This window comes from Cyclopterus lumpus, chromosome 3 (genome assembly GCF_009769545.1).
Source record: "Cyclopterus lumpus isolate fCycLum1 chromosome 3, fCycLum1.pri, whole genome shotgun sequence".
In the NCBI taxonomy this organism is placed as follows: Eukaryota; Metazoa; Chordata; class Actinopteri; order Perciformes; family Cyclopteridae; genus Cyclopterus; species Cyclopterus lumpus.
Genome location: NC_046968.1, coordinates 13,388,497 through 13,413,125, shown reverse-complemented (window position 1 = coordinate 13,413,125; position 24,629 = coordinate 13,388,497). Strand labels below are relative to the sequence as shown.

Genomic DNA, 24,629 nt, shown 5'->3' with positions numbered 1-24,629 from the left:
AGATTACATAAAGGCCAGCCAACTTTTAAAACGTACAGATGTGTAATTGTTAGTTATAATTTACAGATAAAGAAACGTCAAATTTCTCTAACTACTACATAAAGGAACAGTGTTTGTTTGTATAATGCCATTACAGTACAAAATTACCATAGTTATCAAAACAAATTAACTGAATTTTGAAAGTGGATTTCTCTTTGTGCTTGTTTTCCTCTGCTGACCAATTCCATCCCAAGCCCCCCCCCCACACACACACACAGACACACAGACAATGTAGCAGACACACAGACACACACTCTCACACACAGACACACATAGACACACACGTCCCGTAAAGCCTTTCGGGATATGCAGGACTTCCAAGATCCCGCGTGATTTGAAGGAGTCAAACCAGCCCCAAGGGTACATGAACAGCCCTTGTTAAGAGGACAGATGGACCAGTTCTCCACTGAACATCAGGCTGGGATCTATTCACAGGCTAACTTGCTGTCAAAGCTGGAAAGCGCAATGGCAAAAGCTTGCAGGGCACACATTGGGTAGTTATAGTCCATGGTGAAGACATCCTCTGCCACACGGCCAAACTGCATCACAATGTAGTCGGCTGAAGAGAAGAAGGACCAGGAAACACATTTATTTCTCCATTACTTTCTCTCACTAGCTACACTTTTTGTAATTGTTCCACCCTTTGATTAAGAAAAGTTTTTTTTTAAAAGTGCTCTTCTAAATCATGACAATATGACTATAACTTGTCAAATGTACTCAGTTCACTGTAGTTAATATAAAACCTTGAACAGTTTAGAGGAATAGAACTTACGGTCATTGTCATGAATGATTTGGAAATTCTTGACGGAGGCCTGAGTGACTCTGCCGTGGAAGTTGAGCACATAGGATTGTGTGTCATCGTTCCACACAGGCGTCTTGTTGTGAAGTTCAATCACGCTCTCTGTGTTCTTGTTCTGCCACCTGGCCAGCAGTGACTCATGGTCCTGTAGTGAAGCATAACACAACATAGCTTCTAACAAAGACCTCAGAGCAATGGTATAAGTATTAGAAGAGGTTGATTTGGTCAGCACAGATAAAGCTATTAAATTAGAAATGAGGGGGAAAACATACATTTCGTGGGCGAATAGACACTCTCTCATGGTCCATGTTCATTCCAGGAATGATGACACTCATTTTACGCGGCCCTTTGAATCCTAAAACATTGGTTTCCTAGATTGAAAAGATGATAAACATTCCTGTAAGCATGTTCATCCACTGGTAGCTACATCATCATTAAGCAAATGGTAGGTTATTGTACACAATATGGTTATCTCTGTCTGTTGGTTAAGGCCATTTATACAGGCATAGATGATAACTTGATCCCAACCCGATTATGGCAAAGCCTTGACTCCTCAGCTTGTTGTATGAATGAATGCTTTAATCGTTTTATCCGAGTTAGACTCTGAATGCAGCTGTGCATTTCAAAAGGCAACCTGACATATTAATTAGATAGTTAAATAAAGAGTAAAACACACTAAAAGCAGCCAACTATGTCAACAAAGAACGGAGAAGCTTAGATAACACACAGGCTCAACATATCTCTTGAAATGTATGAGAAACTAAGTACAGCTTGTGTGTTAAGCAGCATTTTGACCAACTCACATAGCAAATGGCTGCTAGCTCTTGACGCAAGTTGCTAGCTTCAAGGCTGGTTGTGCTCTTCATGGGGTTCAGGCCGCTGTCGTATACAGTGAACTTAGTTCCCATGAGGTTAGACCTGTAAAGAAAACATAAACAGACTGAGGAGGTCTGGAGGTGTAGCTGCACATCTTGGGGATGTGGCTCAGTGGAGAGCAGAGGTCGTCCTTCAATCTGAAGGACGACCTCCGGCTCTGCTAGCCCACGGACGATGTGGGCGATATATATATCCATCCATCCATCCATCCATCCATCCATCCATCCATCCATCCATCCATCCATCCATCCATTTTCCATCGAGGGCACATGTAGGGACATACAACCATTCACTCTCACATTCACACCTATGGGCAATTTAGAGATCAATTAACCTGCAGCATGTCTTTGGACTGTGGGAGGAAGCCGGAGAGCCCGGAGAGAACCCACGCTGCCACGGGGAGAACATGCAAACTCCACATAGAAGGACCGCTCCGACCGGGAATCGAACCCGCGGCCCTCTTGCTGTGAGGCGACAGTGCTAGCCACTACACCACCGTGCAGCCATATATATATATATATATATATATATATATATATATATATATATATATATATATATATATATATATATATATATATATATATATATATATATATATATATATATATATATATGGCTGCATATATATATATGTATATATGTGTATATGTGTGTATATGTATGTATATATATATATATATATGTATATATATATATATATAAGGGCGATGTGGGCTATATATATCAACTTTTCCTTTTAGTGCCAATTTATAATGTGAGCTTGTATAATAACAACAGCAGCCATTTGAAATACCCCACCTCAAGTCACCTTGATTGTGCAACAGTAAAAGAGTTGTTGTGCTCTAATGGAAATTGTTTTTGTGGAACTGGGGCCCAGCAGGAATCAATGGCCTAGCTTCCCAGCAGGATTCAGATCAGATCAGATCAGTCAGATCAGATTCTGGCAGTGGGTCACCAAACTACAGGGAGGTTAGTGACCAGTGGCCAGGGCCTTGCGTTTAAGTGACACCCTACCCTGGATGAAGCTTAAAATAGCTTGTTCATAACCATCTACTAATGACTGACATTCAAATACAGTCTTAAAAACCCACAACACAGCACAGAAGTTGACTGTGGTGTTGGATGTGTCTATCGTAGATCAGGTGGGTCAGCTAAAGCATCAAATAGCTGACTGCATTTGTCTTGGTCCATTCCTCATTTAGGCCCGCCCCCTCAAGGAGTCTTGAGGAGCACTAGACGAAAGGTCACCATATATTTTAATTTAGATCGCCATCATTCAAGCAGTGATTGGGTTTGAGCGGTGCATCGACCAATGGGCAGGTCAGCTCTGAAGATTAAAGGCTGCAGAGTGCCATATTTGATTAAACCCGCAGGAGTTTCCATGGAGCCACTAAAGCAGCCTCGAAGCCATCTCTAAAGATTATGTCTCTACTTCCTACCTCTTACTTTGGCCTTAAACTTGAAAAGAATATACAGCTCATGTACATTTAGGAGGAAGGCAGAAAATAACAAGGCTTTTTTTTAATGAGGGTTTATACAACGATATCACAAATACTTTTTTTCTAAATTATCTTCATTAAAGAGGCTAAAACAGTACAGAACATTAATTTTGGATGTGATTATTAATATAAAGATGCAATTCAATAACTACTTGTTAACTATTTATAAATTAGCAGATGACGTGATCATTGCTCATCTTTTAGTTTTGTGAACACTACTGTTAAATGTTACCAACATTTAAAAAAAAAATGGAGGAATTGAGGAATCGGTATAGAATAATTGTATTTCAATAATTCATATTTGGAATGTTTTTTGTTAGATTAAACATATTGATGTTTAAAAAAATACTATGAAATTTGACAATTCAAAAAGCAGTGACATGAATTAATTAAGGAATCATATACAACACTTTGTGCAGCCAAAACGTTTCATGTAACAAAGCCGCTGAGGACGTACCTCAGTTTACCGATGAAGCTCTCTCCGCCTCGAGACAGATCCGTTGGATCGATGGAGATAAGATAATTGGATGTTTTACTCTTTTTTCTTTTCCTGCCAGCTAACAGGAACACCTGTGACAAGCAAGCCAGAAACCAAATAAGTAAATATATTTATTTGGACGCACAGCTTGAAACTACAAAACAATCTTGGTCACACTTTCTATGACACCCATGTCTATAATACATTGTAAATATACTTGTGATGCTAAATATATAATAATATGTAATAATCTGCTTATAGCAATGTAAAACGCATTAATGTTCATAATGCTTTATAACAATATTCATAAAATATTACAAAGCATTTTAGAATTACTTATAATCATAATACTTAATAATTACTGATCAGTTACTGACATTTATTTTTGCAAGGATCACAGTACATCATAATTCCCATAGTTGCAATACATTATAATTATTTTATAAGTGGTTTAAGTGAAATAATGAAATTCCTGAGGTATAAAGGCAGATTTAATACATAACAAGCTAGTAATAAGTCACAATAAGAGTAAAGTATTTGCTTTCAGTAAAAATAAATTAATATACGCAAATATATAAGGGTCAAGCAATTGTAAAGTATTATGATACTTGAATAATAAGTGATACGATTATTTATAATTATTCCTGTTTAGTTTCATTTAGTTCTTATAACTATAAATATACAGTGAAATAAGCAGATAACAATGCAAGTATGTCTATAATACATTATAGATGTGAGCTTCATACAAAGTGACACAATTTATTTGGAATATTGACAGCTAAACTACATGAAATCTCTGTTAATCTTGTAGAAAGTGCTACTTATTGTGACAAATTATTGGAATTTTGAGAGTTTTCCTAACTTTTAATAGGTAAACTCTGTTGATGTTTACAGTTTCTGATGCCTGACTCTTCTCACCTTCTTGCCATCCTCTCTCTCCAGGTGGAGGTAGTAGGTGGGATACATGCCTCTGTCCATGCCCTTCTTATCTCTGGTGATTCTGCACTTCACTCTCACCCCCTGGGGTGCAGGACGCAGGGAAAACTCTTCAAGGTCATCTACGTCGATGGCAGGTTCATTGACTGGTGGAGTGGGTGCTGAGGCCACCTCCTGTAGGTGAAAACAGCCCACACAGGGCAATCCCCTTGTGAGATGGTGAGATGTGAGTTGACTTTCATTAGAACAGAGTAATGAGTCTGAAGATCAAATCATCCACTGGGACTGAAAATAAGCACACTGTGTCTAAAATAAGGACCTGGTGGAGACAGAGGACTGAGTTGACTGAAGGGAGAGATTAGAGTGGAATGAGGAGCAAAGAGAAAATGATGGTTATCACGAGTACAATTCCAGCTGCGATTTACTCTAAACTAAGAGTAGAGGCTGCAAAGAGGATGTGTATAAAAGGGACAGTTGGGGTCTTTTGAAGTGGGGTTGTATGAGGTTCTTATCCATAATCAGTGGATTCCTTACAGTGGACCGTGGTCGTTGCACACGGCCCCCAGTTTGAAGAAGCAGACACATGTACTGGCACAGCAGCAAAGCAATGTACTAATGTGGACGGCGACATCAGCAAAACATATTTGTTGCCACATAAAACAAAAGGCCAACCTAAAAAAAAGTCAATATCAGTTTAAGTATACGTTTTATTTAGAATACTTTCACTGGGTTTACTTTGCCGCGAGAAAGACGTTTGCCACGTTGAACTACCACGCCCTCATCAAAGCCCCCAATGCTCTGTTCCATTACTCCTTCTGCTTTAGTGGAGTCTGGTAGCTCTGGCAATAGCACAGGTAACGGCTTCAGTCTCACGGCAAGGTGAACTGAGGTAAATATTCCAAGTAAAGTATACACTTGAAGTGGTAATTATTTCTTTCAGGTGGCTAAAGTGCATTTCACTGATGTCCGTGTCCACAGCAGTACATAACTTTGATGTTGTGCTCCTGTCTGCTACTCCAAACTGGAGATGTAGAAAGTACACTGACTATGGTCAGTACCTTAAACAACCCAACTTCAAAATACCCAAACTATTATTTTAAAGAGGGTTACATTGTAATCTGACCTTAATCGTCCTTTATCGCAATTAAAGTGGAGAAAATCAAACCAACATTTGTGTAACCTCAAACATTAGATCAAGCAGATCCAGAGATGAGAGATTATTGTTCCAACACTTGCTCACAGTTGTATCTGCACTGTAACATACACAGCAAAATTACTTTGTGGTGGGTAAATAAATGGAAAGCCAGAAACCGCCAAAGCCCCAAATAATTAAAATGTTGTTTGTCGACGATAACAAAAAGCCAAAAGGGCAACAGCACTTTATTCGAGTCACATTAAGCCATAGTGATCAATAACTGTACTGTTAGCCATGATAATTAAATAGAGTCCAGCACCAAAATGTTATCTTTTTTTCCTGCATGTCATTCAGGCACCGGTCTCATGGGCAGAATAGAAACACGCCTCTCATGCTGTGTGTGCTGTAAACTCCATTTTACCTTGCATGACTTCTTGCTAGTGGCAGAGCCTGGTCTCGTGTTGCTGTTGAGCTGTGAGGAACTAGAGCTAATTTCATCTTCATCATCCTCTTCTTCATCAAAATTCATACTGCTGGATATACCTTCACAGAAAAGAAAATAAGATAAGAAAGAAAGAAGTGTTAATGTTTAGTTTCTTTCCCCTGCAGTTAATTAGTAACATGAAATGATGCAATAATTCCTCCAAGAGGAACAAATCTGCTTCATCCAGTATAACTTTAGTAAAATAACAAGACAGTTTGAGGTTTGAATAAAATAATTAAGTAATTAAACTAGGTGTCAAACCTAACCTGTTTTGTTGTCATTTTTTGTTTATGGTCACTGTTACATTGTTACCATCTACAGCATGGCAAGTGCATTGCATGAAGTCTATTGCCATTCAGGATCTGACTGTTTCATGCATGGTGTATCATGGTTTAGTGAAATACTAAAAAGGTGGAAGGCATACAAAAACATCAGTTAAACACTTAGTGTCTGTAAGTTATCCATGTTCTAGAGATATAATGTTATTTATGTTTTACAAGCTTGTCCACTTGAGGCTGTATTGGAACCTCTTAGAAAATATGAGAAGGAACAAACTCTGCTTATCTGCTGTAAAGTTGCATATTGCAGCTCAGCATAATACGGAATATGGGTTGTGCCAATAAATGACCAGAAAATAAATAGTCATAAAAGAATGGAACGACAACACTTTTGACGTGACCAAAATGTTTAGCATTCTTCAGCTCAAAACCTAAAAAACTAAACGAACTGCAGCTGTGTCTAAAACAATGCACAGTCCATAGCATGGGCACTGCTTTTTGCTAAACTTCTCACAATACAATCCTTTGCGTTTGGTAGAAATGTAAATCAAAGTTACATAACACCGTACCAATCAGTGACGGCACAGCAATATGATGTGTGTGTCCAAAATCTAATAATTTCCCCACTGTGGGATTAATAAAGTCTTCATTAGAAATCTAAATTGTACAGCTCAGACTATTGAGTCTATCATGAATGATAAATGAGTGTATTTGTAATCAGTGTTTACAGTAATACTTAAACACAGCATCATAAGTTATATCATTCACACACTACGTAAAATGGCATTTCTATTTGCAGTTCTAACACGATTCAGTGTGTTTCACCTTCCTGCCAAACACACCGCATGCAGCGGACCAGAATGCCGTGGGTGAAAAAGTGGACTCGTGGTGGTGCTCTTACAGATGCAGTGACGGAGCACCCTGGCAGTACCTTTCTTGAGCATGGTGACGCGCAGATCCTGTTTGCTCTGCGACTGAGTGCAGCTCATCACCGGCTCCGCCTCGCCCTCCTCTGTGCTGGGGTGACCCACCGTCAGGATCTGGATCTGACCATCATCCTGCTGGGAGGCCAGACCATCCATCGCTGCTGAGCCACAATCCCACAAGAGCAAACTGCATCAGAATACATCTACGCGACTGTTCGACAATCATTATCTCCTGTTACCAGACAGTGAATGACCAAATGAATCCCAGCTAAGTAAAAAACAGGCAGTTGTAACCATCATGTTGTTAACACTTGCATAAACAACATGTCCACCTCTCTGCCTGGGTGACTTAATGTGTGGGTGTTCTGTGCTCAGTTAAAATGTTTTAATTAATTTCAAGTTTCACTTGTCCCTTTTAAATGAGCTTCTAATGTTCAGGAGGTAAGCACATTATGTCCGTTCTGCTCCAGGCATTCAGTGCACTACAGTTTTAAACTGACTTCTCTGCTTTCCCTTTTTTTACACTGTAGAAATGCAGATTAAAGATGATGGAAGGGTGAAGCACAGTTCATTCGTTCATGCAGTGTTGCTGTGTATACTCAAAAGGTGCTGTGTGTTCTCAAAATATGTAAGTGTAAAAACACTTGTGTATTTTATTCTGGAAGACTGGTTAAGAACATGTGTGATTGTAGGAGGCAAGTGTGCATTTGATATAGTTTTCTTTAGATCTTGGTTTTGTTTTCGATCCCACTTCTATAACCAGTTTTGTGTTGGTTATTACATTTCAAATGTAGATATCATATTCATGGAGCAGCTTGACTATACTCTATCTGAGTGAATTCATCAACATGTACTCATTTATTCTGTTGCATGGAAGCAGCTGATTACGTAGTAGCTTGGGAGATCTCTGGCAACTGAGTTATCTTGCTTAAGAAAAACGCTGAGTGAGACGGAGAGTGAATGAGACAGGTCCATCAGTGGCGAGTTTGGTGCGACTGGCCTGATTCATATTTAACCCCTGAGGAAGCTTATTCTTTTTTTTTTTTTCTGGTACACAGTCATCCCAAAGATGAGCATCTAGAGTATTGTGTTCGATGAGATGACAAACAAATGTAATGTCAGAGATGCGTGAGCAAAAGACGTATTAAAAGATTAGTAATATTGCCGTTATAAATAAGTTCCTTATTATTCTGGAGTACTTATGAACTATTACAGTGGGAAATATACTGTGAATGATGAAAAGCATAGAAGCAAAAGGTAACAATGTATGCACAGTGGCTGTAGTTGGACTCCATTTCCATCAGAAGATAAATGTCTGTGGCTGATAGCACTCAGACTCATACATCACACACACAGTTAGGCTCTGTGGCCGCTTAACTGGCAGGGTTTGTTTCCAGGTGCGACTTAAAATGTCAGCAGGCAAACCGTGATGTGAGGATTGCAAAGAGGGCCTGAATAGACCAGCTGATTGATGGTAAGGATGTCGACTCTTCTCTCTCATTCTGTGGTCTGCCTCCAATGATTTGTATCTGCCGTTTTAAATTTAAACATGAGAATACGTAAAAACCAAAGACCATTATGCTTAAAAAATATTTCCTAATTTGGCTAGCATACATAGAAACATTTTGTCTTTTGCCTTTTCCCAACACAGAAAAAAGATGATTAGACTGCTGAATAAGAAAGGTTCTTATTCAGCAGTCTAATCATCTTTTTTCTATCTGGTCTTCTCTTCGACTATGACCCCCCTGATAAGCTGGGAGGCTGACCTTTGTGCTTCCCCTTCCTCTCCTTCTTGTCGCTGCCTGTCTGTGGAGTAGAGCTGGCCGATGCTCTGCCCTTTTTGGATGAGCGAGGCGGCTGTGCGTCCGCCATCACCTTCACCTCCTCCTGTTCAGCTTCTTGCACTACACACAGGGATGAGATGAGCAGCAGCAGATGCAGGATTATCAGAGCAGATGGACATAGAGGGAGAGAAACAAAAAGGTTCACTTTACACAGAAAAGGAGTACAAAATATTATGTCAAGCAGAGTCTCAGGCATGCATTAACAATATTAAAATGCAAGTACATAAATGTAAAGCCAAAAAAAAGGCAATGGTTGCACTGGTTTCTAATTGTACCTTTAGATTTAACTTTAGTTTACAAATATGAACTGAAATGGGAACTGCTGATTAAAATCACCCTTCTCTATAAAATAAATCAAATATTACAGTATGTATTTACAGATGTCGTAATACATTACAGATGTATTGTTTTATGTATTGTTCATAGTGAGAAAGATTGTAATCAAGTTTTTGCTGTTCAATGCCGTGTAAACATTCATGCATATTCATTGGAAGTAAAAGACATCCACTCCCTGCTTGTGAATAGAGCAATAGAGCTAAACAGTGAATGCAAGCAAGTCGATTTATTTCCCTTGGTTTGGGGGAAAGGATTAGGCTTTGTTCCCACTTCTTTCCATAAGAATATCAGCATAGTGCAGAGTAACATTTTGTTAATACTTTGTCTCTTCTCTCTCAGCAGGAAATGTGACAGTTCATGGCCATGAGCCTATAAAATGGACCTCAGAGTTAAGGATTAGTTGGCTGCTCTGTTCTCTGTGTAGATAAGAAGACCTCATCAAACCCAGTCTTCACACCATGTCTGCACTCTTGAGTGTGAGTGCATGCAATTGATGGTACATTGGTATGTTGCAGTGGGTCTACATGGCCTCTAACTCTAAACAGTAATATCATCAACTGTTCTTTTTAATTATTCAACTATTTTTGTAGTTCGATGTTTAGCAGTTGTGCTACTTGTAGTATACAGTTCTGATTGGGAAAAGAAAAGAAAACTACATAAGAAGAAAGTATCATTCAGCCGAAGAATAAATAAGTCCTGAAAATCAAACCAGATTGATCAAGCGAGCAGTCTGAGATCTTCATGCTCAATCCAGAGTGTTGCTTGAACCCTCGGGTGGAGCTTCCTGCATCAACAGAGTCCTAGAGGAGGGCCCGTCTCCACTCACCGTGGTAGATGGTGCTGCTGTTGCTGCTGAGGTAGGATTCCACCAGCGGAGCCTGTTCCTCGCTCTGTTTGGTCCGACGGGTGCGAGATCTCCCGTCTACATTAGACTGGACCATCAGAGGCTCCTGCCTCTTCTTCTTCTGCTTCTGTTCAAGGAGTGCTCGCTGTTGTGAAGGTTTCACATACGCGTGTGGACACGCACAAATGTGTCCGGATAGAAAATGAAAATTATCAAGACAGTTTCAGCAAATGAGAGAAGCTACATCCGCCTATTACACATCATTCTATTATAAGGAATACATTAAGTTGATATGAAATTACAGTGGCATCGAGGTCACTGAAGAAAACACCAATTACTACAATAAATTGTTTTTAAAGCATGTTGCAACAACACCTTCTCAGATAAATCTGTTAAACCAGGAAAACAATCTGAAGTTGTTTAAGGATGCGATGCCCGAAACACTTTGACCTGAGGCTGGATATAGCTATTAATGTGGACTAACTGTCAGCTATATGCAAGTCTTCAAACCAGAGCTCATCAAATATTTAAGGTTTCTATTAGTGAGAATTCAGGCTGCAGAGCATTAGAGCGCAACAGTATCTCCTGTAAAGCTCCAGACAGTGAAAGGCACATTTACACAATGCACAGATGTGATGGTGAAGGCTTTGACGTGTGGGATGGCACATGTCTGTAATGCACAGCTACTGGCAAGCGTCTCTCCCTCTGACTGAGAGGTTACTGATATAGAATGAGAAAGATGTCCCACTGCACTTAAAACCTTGTGTGAGTCTTCAGAAATAACAGAAACCCATTAAGTGAAGAGTAAAACTAAGAAGTAGGGTCGTGCCTCAATAAACCCTGATAACAAACAACAACGATTTTTGCAAAAGCTAAAAACACAATTTATGTAATTAGAGCCCACTTTGTCAAAACTCTACACACAAAATAAAAATAAAAAACAAAAGCATTTTCACTTGTAGTATGCTGTAAATATAGACTATGAACACAAATGCTACAGGAAAACCAACAAATGTGTTTTTTGTGATACTCATACAGTCACAACACTGTACACTGTGAACAAAGTACAGTATATTTCAATTACAGTCCTCTAACTCTCTCTCCAAAATTGGCCTTGATTGTTGTGCACAAGGGATCTTATTGGTTAGACATGGTTTCACAGGTGCATTCTGGGTGCAGGTGACTGATAATTGAGTGTGTAGTATTTCAATGGCAATGTTTAGCAAACAAAACACACTCAGGCGTTTAATTTTTGAATGATGTGTCTAATGTAGGTAACAGTGTGTAGTTATTTGCAAATGTGTGTTTAATAATTAAAAACCTAGTGTAAGCAAACAATGTGTTTATGGTTTGCATACCTGGTCAATAGATAGGGGTTGGGTTAATACTGCTTTGCTTTGGTTTTGTACATGATATTTACTGGATTTATACCCACTCTCTCATAAGAACGCTGCTCGGAAGAACAACAAACACTTACCTGTCTGTCCAGTTTCTGTTGTCGGAGGTTGGTGCCCTCATCATCTAAAGTGCTGCAAAGAAAAGGAAGAGAGGTGTTACAATTCTGAAAAGTGCTCCTCAGCTGTTAATGTTCATTATATAATAGACATTTTCCAAACTGCTTTAGTTAATTCAATTGCAACTGAAATTGCAGCAGAAGGTTGGCCACTTGCAGTATCTGACTATATATTAGCTTCATTGCCTTTAATATACTGTGTAATGAAGCGTGTTGCAGATGTCAGGAAAAAGTGCATTTGTTCATGCTGCAAGACATTTGTTCTCACACTGACACCTAAACTACCCTCATGGCTGCGATTACTACTGCACTCTCAACATGCTTTGGCTCATTGTTTCCTGAAAAACTAAACGAGTATGAGCAGATTAATTGTACAAAAGATGCTTTTATAGCTTTGTGCTTTCTTATGTTCAACAGTTTACTACAACAATGTAGGAATACAGAAAAAAATACTTTGTATCTATTTTCATGTATATTATTAACAAGAAAGCCTTATCTTGCACTGTATGCACTTAATAAAAATACAAAAGCCAGCCATAATTGATCCCTCTGTTTCCCTAATTTACTTTATGTCCACATGTTCAAATTATGATCAAAATATAACACAATAGACAAATAGACAACATATATAGGATAGTATGGACAAGACACATTGGAGGATGAGTCTACATTAGGTCCAACAATAAAAAGGCACCAGTCAGTTGCAGAATAAGTGTAAAGAGGACAAGGCTTCAGAGCTAACAGTGTAATGGCATCTTGGAAAAATTAGTTTGTATCTTCTGGTTAGCTCATCAAATAGGCACTGGAGCAGTTTAATGAGAGCATGTGTGCGTTGATAAATACTGCCCTTTATAAACACCCCCTCAATAATAAGAGTCAGGAGGGCTCCTGCGAAGCTGTCACTTAGCCTCTTTTCAGTGAGTGCAACAGAATCAGAGGCATCACTTGAACGTTGGTACTTAAAGTGATGTCAAAGTGCCCAGAAAAAAAAACATATTATGAAGCTGACCCAGATCATTAGTGAGAGCAGAGGAGCGCTTTGAGAGATCCTTGGTTTCCTTTGCTGAGCTCTCCCCTTTACTAAACAGTATCCTCCCTTTATTTCCTTGAAAATCCATAGTTTCATTTTTGGATAATTTTCCTCGCAGTAGTAGACATATTATAGAATGTTAAAATAGTCAATTACAAGGTCTGTTTTAATTTGTACTTGCACAGCTATAAAAAGTGTTGCAGCTGAGGTGCGACAAGAAGGTGTAAAAAAAAGCCCAGAGTGACTGTCACTGGAGGAACATGTGCAGATCCCCTCAACAGAGATTAAGTCGTAAAGGCAGAAAACAACATTGTCAATGTTTTCCCTTAAATCTGTGGCTCTGTAACTGAACCAGTGAACATATGGACAGCAGTGTCTGGAACAAGAAAGGCTGGGGGGAGGAGGGGGGGGAAATCTAATGTTGGGGAGTCGTATGCTGTACAGATTGTAAAAGGCACATTTAAATGTGGGGCTAAGTTAACAGCAGCTGTCCTTCACTTGCACACTTCACGTTCCATAGCATTGTTAGCTATAGTAATCAACACCTCAGTCCTACCAGTATACGTGCATTTCAGCAGGTTATCCAGTTGGTGCTGCAGAGAAATGTGATAAATGCTACTGTTCATTTACATTTTTTATATATCTCAAAAGCATGCGTGTGTCCTCTGCAGCACATATAATATCTGATGCAAAGACAAAAGCAAAATCACAGATGATTCTTTGGAAGAGAACCATCACGTCCTAGCAGCACAACACACAAAAGACTACACAATATGAAGCACACTCCTGATCTCAACCTCTGAACATGATTCTCTGCCTCCTTGAGCAGATTGTTCTAAAACAACTGGGTATAATCCTTCTTTACAGGAACCCCTTGAACATTATTTGCTTTGGTGGTGCAGTGCACCCGGACATGATGCCTCTGGCCAAAGCAAATGCCTAAAGGTCAGTGTAACTGGAAAGGAAGTAATGTTTCTCTCTTTACATAATGCTTTAATTGGCTGTGAAAGGGGACATATCATGAAGAATGCAGGTTATTTTGTGGGCTGCCTCAATCAAAAAATGTATGATTCAACAATTGGGATTTGGCTCACCTTTCTATGTGGTATGCAGGCTCATTGGAATATAGCCCCCACCCCATCCCAGTATAAACTACCATCAGAGCAGCTTTTACAGGAGGGGGGCTTAAAGACACAGGCACTAAAATGACAATGTGTTTTTCAAACATTAAAGTGTGTTAAAATGTTCTTGTCTCCCAAAATACAAGCATGAACCTGAAAGTGAGCATATGTCCCCTTTAAGAGAAAAATGCCCAGTGCTGCCTTCCTTATATGATAATCTATTAGTAACTGCGATAGAATCAAGGCCAATTTAAAAGTCATAAAATCCCAATTTACATTGAAATGAAACAGTTGGGAGCAAGTCTTACATTTGAGAACCATTTTTAATTTATTTTAAAAGTATGCATTTATTTAAGTATAATCAAATCCTTATTTTTCTACTTTTATTGACCAAGTTATAATTTTGTAACACAATTAAATAAAAAATAAATAAAAAGTAATTCAGATCTTTTAGTAGGTCATTTAAATTATACCACGGTTACCTTCCTATTCCAGTGTGCTCTAATTAAACAGCTTTAAATGACCCGTTGGAAATGTGTTCATTCATCTGTTAATGCATGCAAGAATAAGTGAAATTCACCAAATTCAAAAACTACATCGGGCAAAGCAAAAAGACATCAAATCCAAATATGAATGTATTAGTGACAACATGTCCCACACAAACAAAAGTTATAATTTGACAGATGCCCGTTTTTCTTGGAAACGTTGCCACCATGCCGGCTGCAGCACTTCATTTCCACATTAGACTTTTTCTTGTATTGTTGCTATTGTACAACTTCACCTACATAAACATTAGCGGTTGGTGAACCCCTACCAGGGTTTTACTGTGGCTACCACTGTGCTGCTGTTCTGCTCTGCTCTCCAATAATCTGCATTAAGTGCAGTACATTAATCATTCTCATTCATTCTTATTGCTCTGTTTCCAGTTCTTCCTTGTGTGGACGGGCATCTCAGAGAACCCTGAAAACCCTCAACGTACCTAATTAGAGGCCAGTGAGAGGGTTTCTCACAAGAGTTAGAGAGAATGAGCCACAACAGAAGAGGAAAGGATGAAAGATGAAGTAGGACAAGACAATTATGTTTATTCAGTACCAACTATGACTGAAATGTTGTCTTAATGGCATTATGTTTTTACATGCAAATGCAGAATGTGTTTTCTCACACTAGCAATGAGTATGCAGCTAATGACAGACAACATGATGCATGTTCTTAATAAATGCACAGGTTTCTCATTTTATTTTCCATTACCTTTTGAGAAATGTGTACGTTTAAAAGTCATTTTTTACTCTCAACAATTAAAAAGCTTGCATGCATCCTGCCTGAAGGTGTACAAGTAATGTGACATTCAAATGATAAAAGGCCATATGGGTATGTCTGTTTTTGCACAGTGATAGTTGACAGGCGAGTCCTACCGCTGCAGCATGTGAGAGATGAATATTCTGTCTACCTGCACTGCCACCTCCAGAGGCAACAGAGGTGCAATGAACATGTATTTACCTCCTACTCTCTGTCAGACATACAGACAAACAAAGCACTCCCTGGCTGCAATCAGACTAATCAAGTGCGTGAATAGGTATCAGACAGGAAGATAATGATTCAACCAGAACTGTTCCAGTGGAGGTCAAACAGCTTATTATCGTGAAGTGGTCACTCCGATAGTGAGCTTCACAGGCAGCTTTATAATCTATTCAAGGAGCAACTCTAAGGTCCAAGAAGGTCAACAATATCAAGTATTACGAAGGAAGGCGCTGTACAATATTATTGATAAAGCCAACATGTTGCTTTGTTTCTAGACCATCACCAGGTCAAGGGAACATCTAGTAAACACAAGCTTTTATTTATCATTAAATATGTAAGTGTGCAAAGCTTTCTTTTTCCATTAAAACTACGAATTTTAAATATATATTTTAAGCAGTCAACCATTTGGTTGCCGTTTATCAGAAATGTTATAAATCATCTGACATTCTTATGCTCATTTTTAAATTAAGATGTATTTGTAAATGACCGTTTCAACATTATCCAAGAAGAGAATAATACTTTTGAATTGCTAAAATCTTTTCATTAAATTATTGTTGTGCTGTGAGCAGACTGTAGAAACAGTCGTCTGTGCAAGCAGCTAATTAAGACCCATATTTGTGTTTTATTGTTAAGCGTCAACCTCTAGTGACCAAAGTAATTATGACGGGAGGAAAAGAGGAAGTCAGGTGACGTAGTATACAGAGCGACAAACACAGGACATTAACCCATGAGGCCTGCTGAGTGTCCTGTGTAAAACCAAACGTCAACGTTTACTTATTGTAACTTGCCTACGCAGGTTAACCTAAGTAAAGTAATTACCATTAAGGTATAAGGATGTGTTAACTGTAACATTAGCACCATATTTTCAATAAATTGTACCACACACATCCACTTCCAGGCAGCACTGTTCAAAAGGTGATGTTTTGAAATTCTGGACTGATGATGATCCCTCCTTATCATAGTAGCATCACAATGCTGGCTGTGTAAACTTGATTTTTGATTTGGACACAAAAATAGTGTATTTTTAATAAACTCAGTCAGCCAAAAGGGAATTTGAGACTCAGGGGAGGGAAGGATGTGACTGCCATCAGTCCCTCCCAGACTCCTCTTCACACGTTCAAAATAGTTTCATATGCATCACAAGGTTTAATGTGACTGTCACTGGCTGATGATTGTGCAGAAGCACCTGGCAGCACTGGAAGAGAATCCAATATACAAGTACATTTAATTTGTTGCTTGAAATGTGATTGTGTGAAAACATTAAATCTGATGAGGACTTGTAACGACCCAAACTGACCTGATCAGTAAAGCGAATAATAAAGCGAATATTGACACAATGTAACATTATGAGAAAACTGATAACGATGGCGGTAAATGTCCCATGTATTGCTCAGATAAGATGTTCTAAAAAACTAATGTGAAATCATGACAATATACTAATTTCATAATTTCTTTAGTCACAAGCTGACACGTTGTGCTCGCCTCCCTGGGTTCCCATGTCAGAGAGAAGCAGAAAGAACTAAAGCTGCACACAAGTCTACTTCAGAAATGCTAATCTGGCTCCCCGCAGAGAAGAGCTACGAACAACTGCTGTTTCTTTGTGGAAGGGTGTGTTTTTAAGCTATTTTTCATTCATTTTGTCAATTTCTGTGAATGCATGCACAGTGTATATCTAATGATATGAGAGAGTTATATAGTACAGCGGTCTCCAACTCTGCAGAGGCCCATGCATTTTTCATGGCAGCTTCACTGGATGAGGAGGAATTGCTCATTGAGGAACCACTAATCTCTCTACCCCACTGATACTCAAATGGCATACTGAGAGATAACTTTGGACACTGAGGGGGGGTTATGTTTTGTTTTTCTTTCCTTGAACAAAAAGTGAAAGGGCGAGAAGGTCAAAATGTAGAATGACCCAATACATAGTTTGTTCTTCCTAGTTCTTCTGTCATAAATAATTCATTTTTGTTTGTTCAATGACTTTATAAAATGCTTTTATATTAACCTTGTTGTTATTAAATGTGATACCTAAATATCAGTTCTTTTTCTACAGTCTTTTCCAGCATCCTTTCCAGTCACTGTAACTTATAGCAACCGTGAGCCAATGGCATCAAAGTAAGCAGGGAAACCATGGCAATAGGTATTTAATCAGAGGAAAGCACCAGCAGTGTAAGTACTGCACTTGAAATTATGAAAACTGATATTGTTTTTACAGCAAGATACTGAAAGCTCATAAATCCTCATTCTTTACAGTACAGACCATTCACACGCAAAGGCAGGAAGTTCCTCATTGATTTTTTAAAAAGACAATCAAGTGAAAATATGATGTGATTCTGATATAAACTTTCAATTAAACTACTTACTTGGAATCCAGTTAAACATCACTAATTCTGAATCAAATAGCAGTTTTACACATGAACAATATAACAGTGTAAGGAAAGAAAAACATATTCTGCCAAATTGAGTTGACTTACACAGCTGAAATTATGGGATCCATTTTTGCATTATTATTTATTTATTTTTTAAAAGAGCCTCTGTCGAAAATATAAACAAAGCAAACCATGTTCACTAAACTTGTTCATATTAGCAACAACAAAAATATTATGCCACCAAAAAAGGAGGGAAAAAAACAGTTTCCATCCACATTGTGTGCTTTTATCAATTCATAGTTACCGTTATCAGTCTGATCTCCTTGTCATACACTCACATGACTGAACACAAGCTAAGATACACAAACATGCACACTGCTTCAAACGATGAACACTGTGCCCTTTCTCCGGTGTTCTCACGCATGTGGTACAGTACCTGTAGGGAATCCAGTCGGAGGAGTGCTTGGAGCTCATTCTGCATCAATCACTCTGACTGCTGCTGCCTAACTGCGAGGCTCACGGCCTGCAACAGCACCAGTGTAAGTGGCTACGAGGTCTGAGGACAGCGATCACAGCCAGAGAGCCCACATCGCCCGTTCATCCTCTGCACACAGCCCAATATTCCCCAGCCTGACTGTGTTTCTTCGTATATCCTCTATCTGTAGACGAGCAGATGACTAACAATCCAGACTGACAGCCGCTCTCCTCAGTCATGCCCACAAAGCACATGAAATAGCCGTTCTCTTCTCTACCATGTGTACGCTTCCAGTCAATGCCTTTCCTCTTCTCCTCTCCCATCCACCTCCTCTGCTCCTGCTCTGGCTCTCTTCCCTCGCTCTGTAGGCTCTATCTGAATCTCCCTCCGTTTCTTGCCCTTTAAATCCCCCTCCCCTTCCCTTCCCTTCCTTCCTCTCTGTCCAAATCTCGCTCTGTGCCTCTCCGCCCCATCTATCTCTCGTTATCTTTTGTGTAGCGTCACCCAAAGCAGCATCAAGTGCAAAGCTTTAAAAAAAATAAAGGTTATAGAGAGTAGCCTTTGTCTTGCCTCTTTGATGTTCCCTCTATGCACGCTATTTCTGTGCATCTACGCTGCACACCTCTCTATAATGCAACCACACGCACGCACACACACACACACACACACACACACACGCACACACACACGCACACGCACACGCAGTCGCTCTCTTTCTGACACTCCGTTTCCACACTGACTGGGTTGCATGAGGCATGTAAAGCAGGCACTCGGTTGTGTTTTCTGCACTATCATTTATTTATTCTCTCAGAGTAAGAGGCATTAGCATATGACTGTGCAGACTAGTGTTAACAGTCTTTAATTCAACACTCTACAGCCAGACAAAGGCACCCTGTGATAGTGCCACAGCTCCGAACCGCTCTCACACACATCTGCTTCCGCCCTCCGTCTGCAGCCCTTCACTGTCACCCCACATACACACATCACTCACTGTGTTCACAGGGTTATTCAGGACTCCATCTATAGACAGTTAAACCCAGCGGCTTCCTTGTAATAAAACTGCTATACAAGGAATGGATTCACGTCATCTCGATCACCAAATAAGTGCGTATGTGCTGATTTTAAGAAAGTGAAATCGTCGGAATCTATTGCTTGTGGGTATAGATGAGAGCATCCTCCATTCTACTGATTCCCTGCTAAACAGCTTCAAGCTAAATATTGTATTATACGCAAAGGCATTGAAGTGCGCACACACACGCACACGCATACAGTACACACACACAAGATCTATGTAGCGTTTGTAATGTGCTGATGTGTCAAGTTAATTCTCCCAAGGTTATAACTCATATCATTGACATTGTGTCACATGGTAAAGCTCGAATAGCATTCAGCATTGCGTTAACATTGTTATTTCTATCAGCTAAGACAAGTGAAACAGTGGAGTCATTAATAAGGCCATTCAAGTATCTTCCCTCAATTATTTATTGGGCCCCTCGAAAAAAAGCATCAGTGATAGAGTTCAGTGGTAGACTGTCAAAGTAAATCATGCAGAAAATGAAATGCCAGTGAACGCCAACAGAGAAGTGAAGACATTTGTGTTTACATGAAGTCCATGTCAAAAATATTTTTTCTATATGCAAGAAATCTTGCATCTGTTGTTTTCTATAAGTGACTTTGGATTGGCTTTCCACAATTCCAATTAGACAAATATATATAGTGTTTTATTCTCCTCTAGAACTGACGGCATCAAAGCCAACTGCAACAGCTTTACTGAAAAAACACAAATTGCATTCTCCAGTGATCTGGCCTTTCAAAAATGTCAAGTCACAAAGGTGTTTCTTTTTGGTTCGAACAGAAATAAACTGTTGACTGAATCGACAACAGTAAAATAAATCAGCTTTCATAAAATTCCAGACAGATTGATCCCTCACACATTGTTTCTCCCCCCATGACACAGACCACCAGGCACGTTTGAATAAAATAGACTAGGGAGTCAAGAGGCTCACCTTTTTTAAACAAGAATACAGTATGCACTGTTATTATTATACAATCATTTTGTAAATATGTGCTCTATACTAGCTACTTATGTAAAAAAATCAAATGTGTTATTCCGTTTAATCAAAAGGAGTAAACAATTAAAATATAACTGTATTAAATTACTTAGAAGCATGTTGACAACAGTTTGTATTTTACTGAAATGTCAGGTGTTCCTCAGCTCTGCAAATTACAGAGAACCCTGATTTCTTCCCATCTAACTGAGACAGACTAAAATAAATATGGTAAACTGTCACGACCCAGGAGACCCATATTCTTTTAGGGTTTTGTAATTTATTCCATAATGCAATTATTGTGATGCGCAACTAAAGCACAAGAAATTGCTGAAGAAAACCATTCATCATCATCAATCCTCCTCGTTGTAATCATCACAGTAATTAGGTAGACATCTTGTCTAACTGAGGATGGGGCCCTTGAGCAATTCACTGATTCCCTACAGACTCTGACGTCAAATGAAATGGGGGCAAGAGAGAATATATTTCTTTACAGAAATGAATTAGGTGTGGCTATTACAAACGGAAGTTACTAAGAGATACATGTAGATGACTGTTGAAGAGCCTCTTTGGTTAATGGTGTGTACCCTGCGTATCAGCTGATGAAAGTGGAAGTAAATAGAACAAGCCATTCCACAGAGGAACAGGTGTAAGGGCAGCACCCTGCTTAATATTTCATGCTGAAGGGTGGACTTTGAAGTTTGGCCGTGAGAGAGTTAGAAGTGAGGGAGAGGCTGACTTTCATAGTATTTGTAGAAGACAAAAGTATATTCTCAGACTAAACAGAGTGCTTTCTTTCTTTTCCCCTCCTCCGGCATTACAGCCATTAAAACAGAAAATGATAAGATCCTCTCGACAAATTAGATTTTGCCGGTCCAGAAATTGTACAGAGTTTTCCCAGAGGCATTTTATTGTTGGCAACAGAGGGCAAGCAGTATCAGTAATTATCATAATGGTACTGGCACAGAAGGCACCCACTGATGTGAAAATGGATCTCTGGCTTGCGTCTGCATGTCTTAGCTGGCCGAAACACAGCTGCAGAGCACACAGCCTTAATAAAATAGCAGCCTGATCAGGCATGCAGGACATGTGCCAACTGATGAGTGACAATTGCCTCAGTATGAGTCTGTGTGTTGAATATCTGTATATTTGTATCACCCGCGTAAAAAAACAAAAGCTACATTGCCACACAGAAGCCACTGCTTGTGAGTTCCCAGCGTGCACATGTGTCCATGACATCCAGTGTATTTCTTATGTTTTATAGTTGGCACTACATAAACATTGGCTTCATGTCTTTCCAGCTGCTGTTGCCTCACTTTCATGATTCCTCCAATTGACTGCATTCACAGCAACTATGTGCTGCCATGCATCCCAATGCAGGGCCTGTGCCTTCGAAGGAATAGGCCTGTGATGTTGCAGACTTTAGAGGATTGAAGGGTTGCTCCTCCTCCTCCTCCTCCTCAAATACATACTTGCCATTCCTCACCCCTAGCTTCACAGATATCACAACTAATGTTGCTTGTAGTTCTTCTCAACTTAAAGTAGTCATTTCAACGTAAAGTTGAAAATACAGAGCAAATAATGTGGTACATACCTGTAATAAAGTCCCTTAATATCCGAGTTCATAGTAAAAGTTGTGACGTATCATTTTAACATATGATGAACATTTGGAAAACATTTTACCAGGTTAAAGGCAAATGTATGCCCATCTGTGGCACAGTGCGGGAAGAATGCTAACAAGAACAAATACAAAAAATTGATTAATAAATCTGATTTCCAGACTTAGCAAGTTGGCAAGGACAGTCTGATCGAACAATGGACAACAACCACAATGCATTGGGTTAGTGATGTAAGTTGCAGCTGATAAACCGTCTGTGTTCTCCAGATTCAAGCAACAGAAAGCTGCATTTCTCTGTCTCATTTTTGAGGAAGCCTTGGAATGAGTCCTCAAACTCTTATGACGTATGAAGCCCTGAAATGCAGACTTCGGAGGAAGCAATTAAAACACACCTAGGGAGTGAGTCACTGACTGGATCCACATTACATTACACACACTTACATCACACACACACACACACATCACACACACACACACACATCACACACACACATCACACACACACACACACACACAGAGAGAGACTGGAGATGGGCCAAGGGATCCTGTCAATTGGTGTAAACTAAGAAAGCCCCATCTGCAGCAGGATTAGGAGGTGGATGGTATTGTTGGTTATGCATAAACAAAGAAATAAGGATCAGAGGACAGCAGATACCAGATGGAATATTTTGTGAATGAGTGCTACTTGATGTTGCACAACAATAAAAAGGGTTTTGAAAACGCAAACATTACCTGCAAATAACTTATTTTGCAAGAGCTTTGAGAGTAATAGGAAACTGATTGTCAAACAGAACATTTGGAAATAAAGGCATGATCATGAGAGGGAAATAGCCTGAAAAAACAGATTTTTAGTAGTGCATATATAGTCTACTGGAAAAATAAAACAAGCTAATATTCCCTCTTCTCCCCCAGGAAAGTGACAAGAAAGATATCATCAGATTGCATATTCAAACTAAGTCTACTTGACTAATCTAAGACCTTATCAGGTAACATTTTATTGTTGAGTGCCAGGCTACCACGCTGCTTAAATACTGTTAACTACATAAAACACAATATAGGAAAAGCTGATTACACATGGACTGACTGATTAAAAAAGATCACACTTTGTGCCAGAAACAGCCCACTGAGGGGCACTATGAATCAGCAGCAGTCTGACGTTCCATTTAGAGGACGATATCATCATTTATAGATGAAGCCCTCGAAAAATGTCCCCATATAAATTTTCAAAGAAATCTATTTGAGAGGGATGGTGGGTGGCTTTGAACAAGAAAGCCAGCTTTTGAAGGTTTCTGTGAGGCATTAACAGTGGCATCTTTATTTTAGGACAGTTGTACATCTTAGAATGAGAGACGGGGAGATTGAGAGAGAGAGAAAGGGAGACTATGTGTGTTTGTGAGTGAGAGACTATGTGTGAGCTTATGCATGCAAAATAATGAAAATGAGCCTATTGGCTTGTGTCCGGTATTGATCGAATCTAATGTGTGCCTTCTATTGATTTCCTCTAATGTGGCCAACGTGGTCTTTGCTGATAACAGCAAATAGTTGAAAGTTTGAATTTATTTTCCAGTTACATTTTCAGGGACCACTTCTTTTGTAATATAGCATCAGATTTGGTGCACCTAAGACTCGACGGATGTTCCTATAATCAAGACTATAGCACAACATTGAGCTATGGCGAAAAATCAGCAGGTGGGTGAGCGACACACAGTCAGTTCTTGTATCAACAAAAATCCCTGTATCTCATCTCTCAGTGCCCAACGGAGGGCATGCATAAAACATGATTTGGATTAGAAATGTCACGCTGGATGAAACAGGGTCCCAGTGTCCCAGTGAGGCAACCAGATTGACTGCTACAATACACCAAAGTTCCTCTGCATCCTCCCTTTCACAGCACAGCTGTACCTGTGTATGTACAGTATGCACAGTGTGCTACAGCCAACTGTGCAGCTCACATGATGATGAGGAGAAACTGGCAATACACATGTCTGTTCTTTTCTGCATGTTGAATTTTTATACAACTTTGTGTATGCTGTAACTTAAACAGATATAAGGTTTAAAGATAACACTGAACATCAATTCAGAACAAACGTATCTTCCCCTCAACAGTTTCAAAATTTGACCAAAAAACATTTAATAAAACAAGCAAAACAGGTTTGAAATCTGCACTGACAAAAAAAAATGGTGATTGTGTAAACTAAAGCTCACCAACAGATAGTTGCTAAACATTACATAAACAATGCCTAAACACAGATATGTGAATTAGTCCCTCCATGTGGCAACCTGAACAAAGACTATATGTCTTGAGATCTACTAAGAAGCACAGCTTAAGTATAATAAGCCCAATATGGACATCTTTTACATTTCCAGTCAGCCAAATTATTCCCTTAACTCTCAATGTCATTTTCCAGCTGTTAAAAATGCAATCTGTGGTTTTTTCCGAGCTGTTAGAAGAGCACTTAC

The 24,629-nt window shown here is 39.3% G+C and overlaps 1 protein-coding gene across 1 annotated transcript; it reads right to left on the bottom strand.

Moving 5' to 3' along the window:
- Positions 1-283: 283 nt before the first annotated feature.
- On the bottom strand, positions 284-18,560 carry tub (TUB bipartite transcription factor). Its single transcript, XM_034527960.1, has 12 exons — positions 18,465-18,560; positions 11,955-12,006; positions 10,460-10,622; positions 9,220-9,357; positions 7,459-7,614; positions 6,187-6,308; positions 4,613-4,804; positions 3,674-3,786; positions 1,642-1,756; positions 1,111-1,209; positions 812-983; positions 284-598 (listed from the first exon to the last, which is right to left on the bottom strand). The coding sequence occupies exons 1-12, from the start codon at positions 18,500-18,502 to the stop codon at positions 465-467; spliced, it is 1,494 nt and encodes a 497-aa protein (XP_034383851.1). The 5' UTR covers positions 18,503-18,560; the 3' UTR covers positions 284-464.
- Between the last annotated feature and the right edge of the window lie 6,069 nt (positions 18,561-24,629).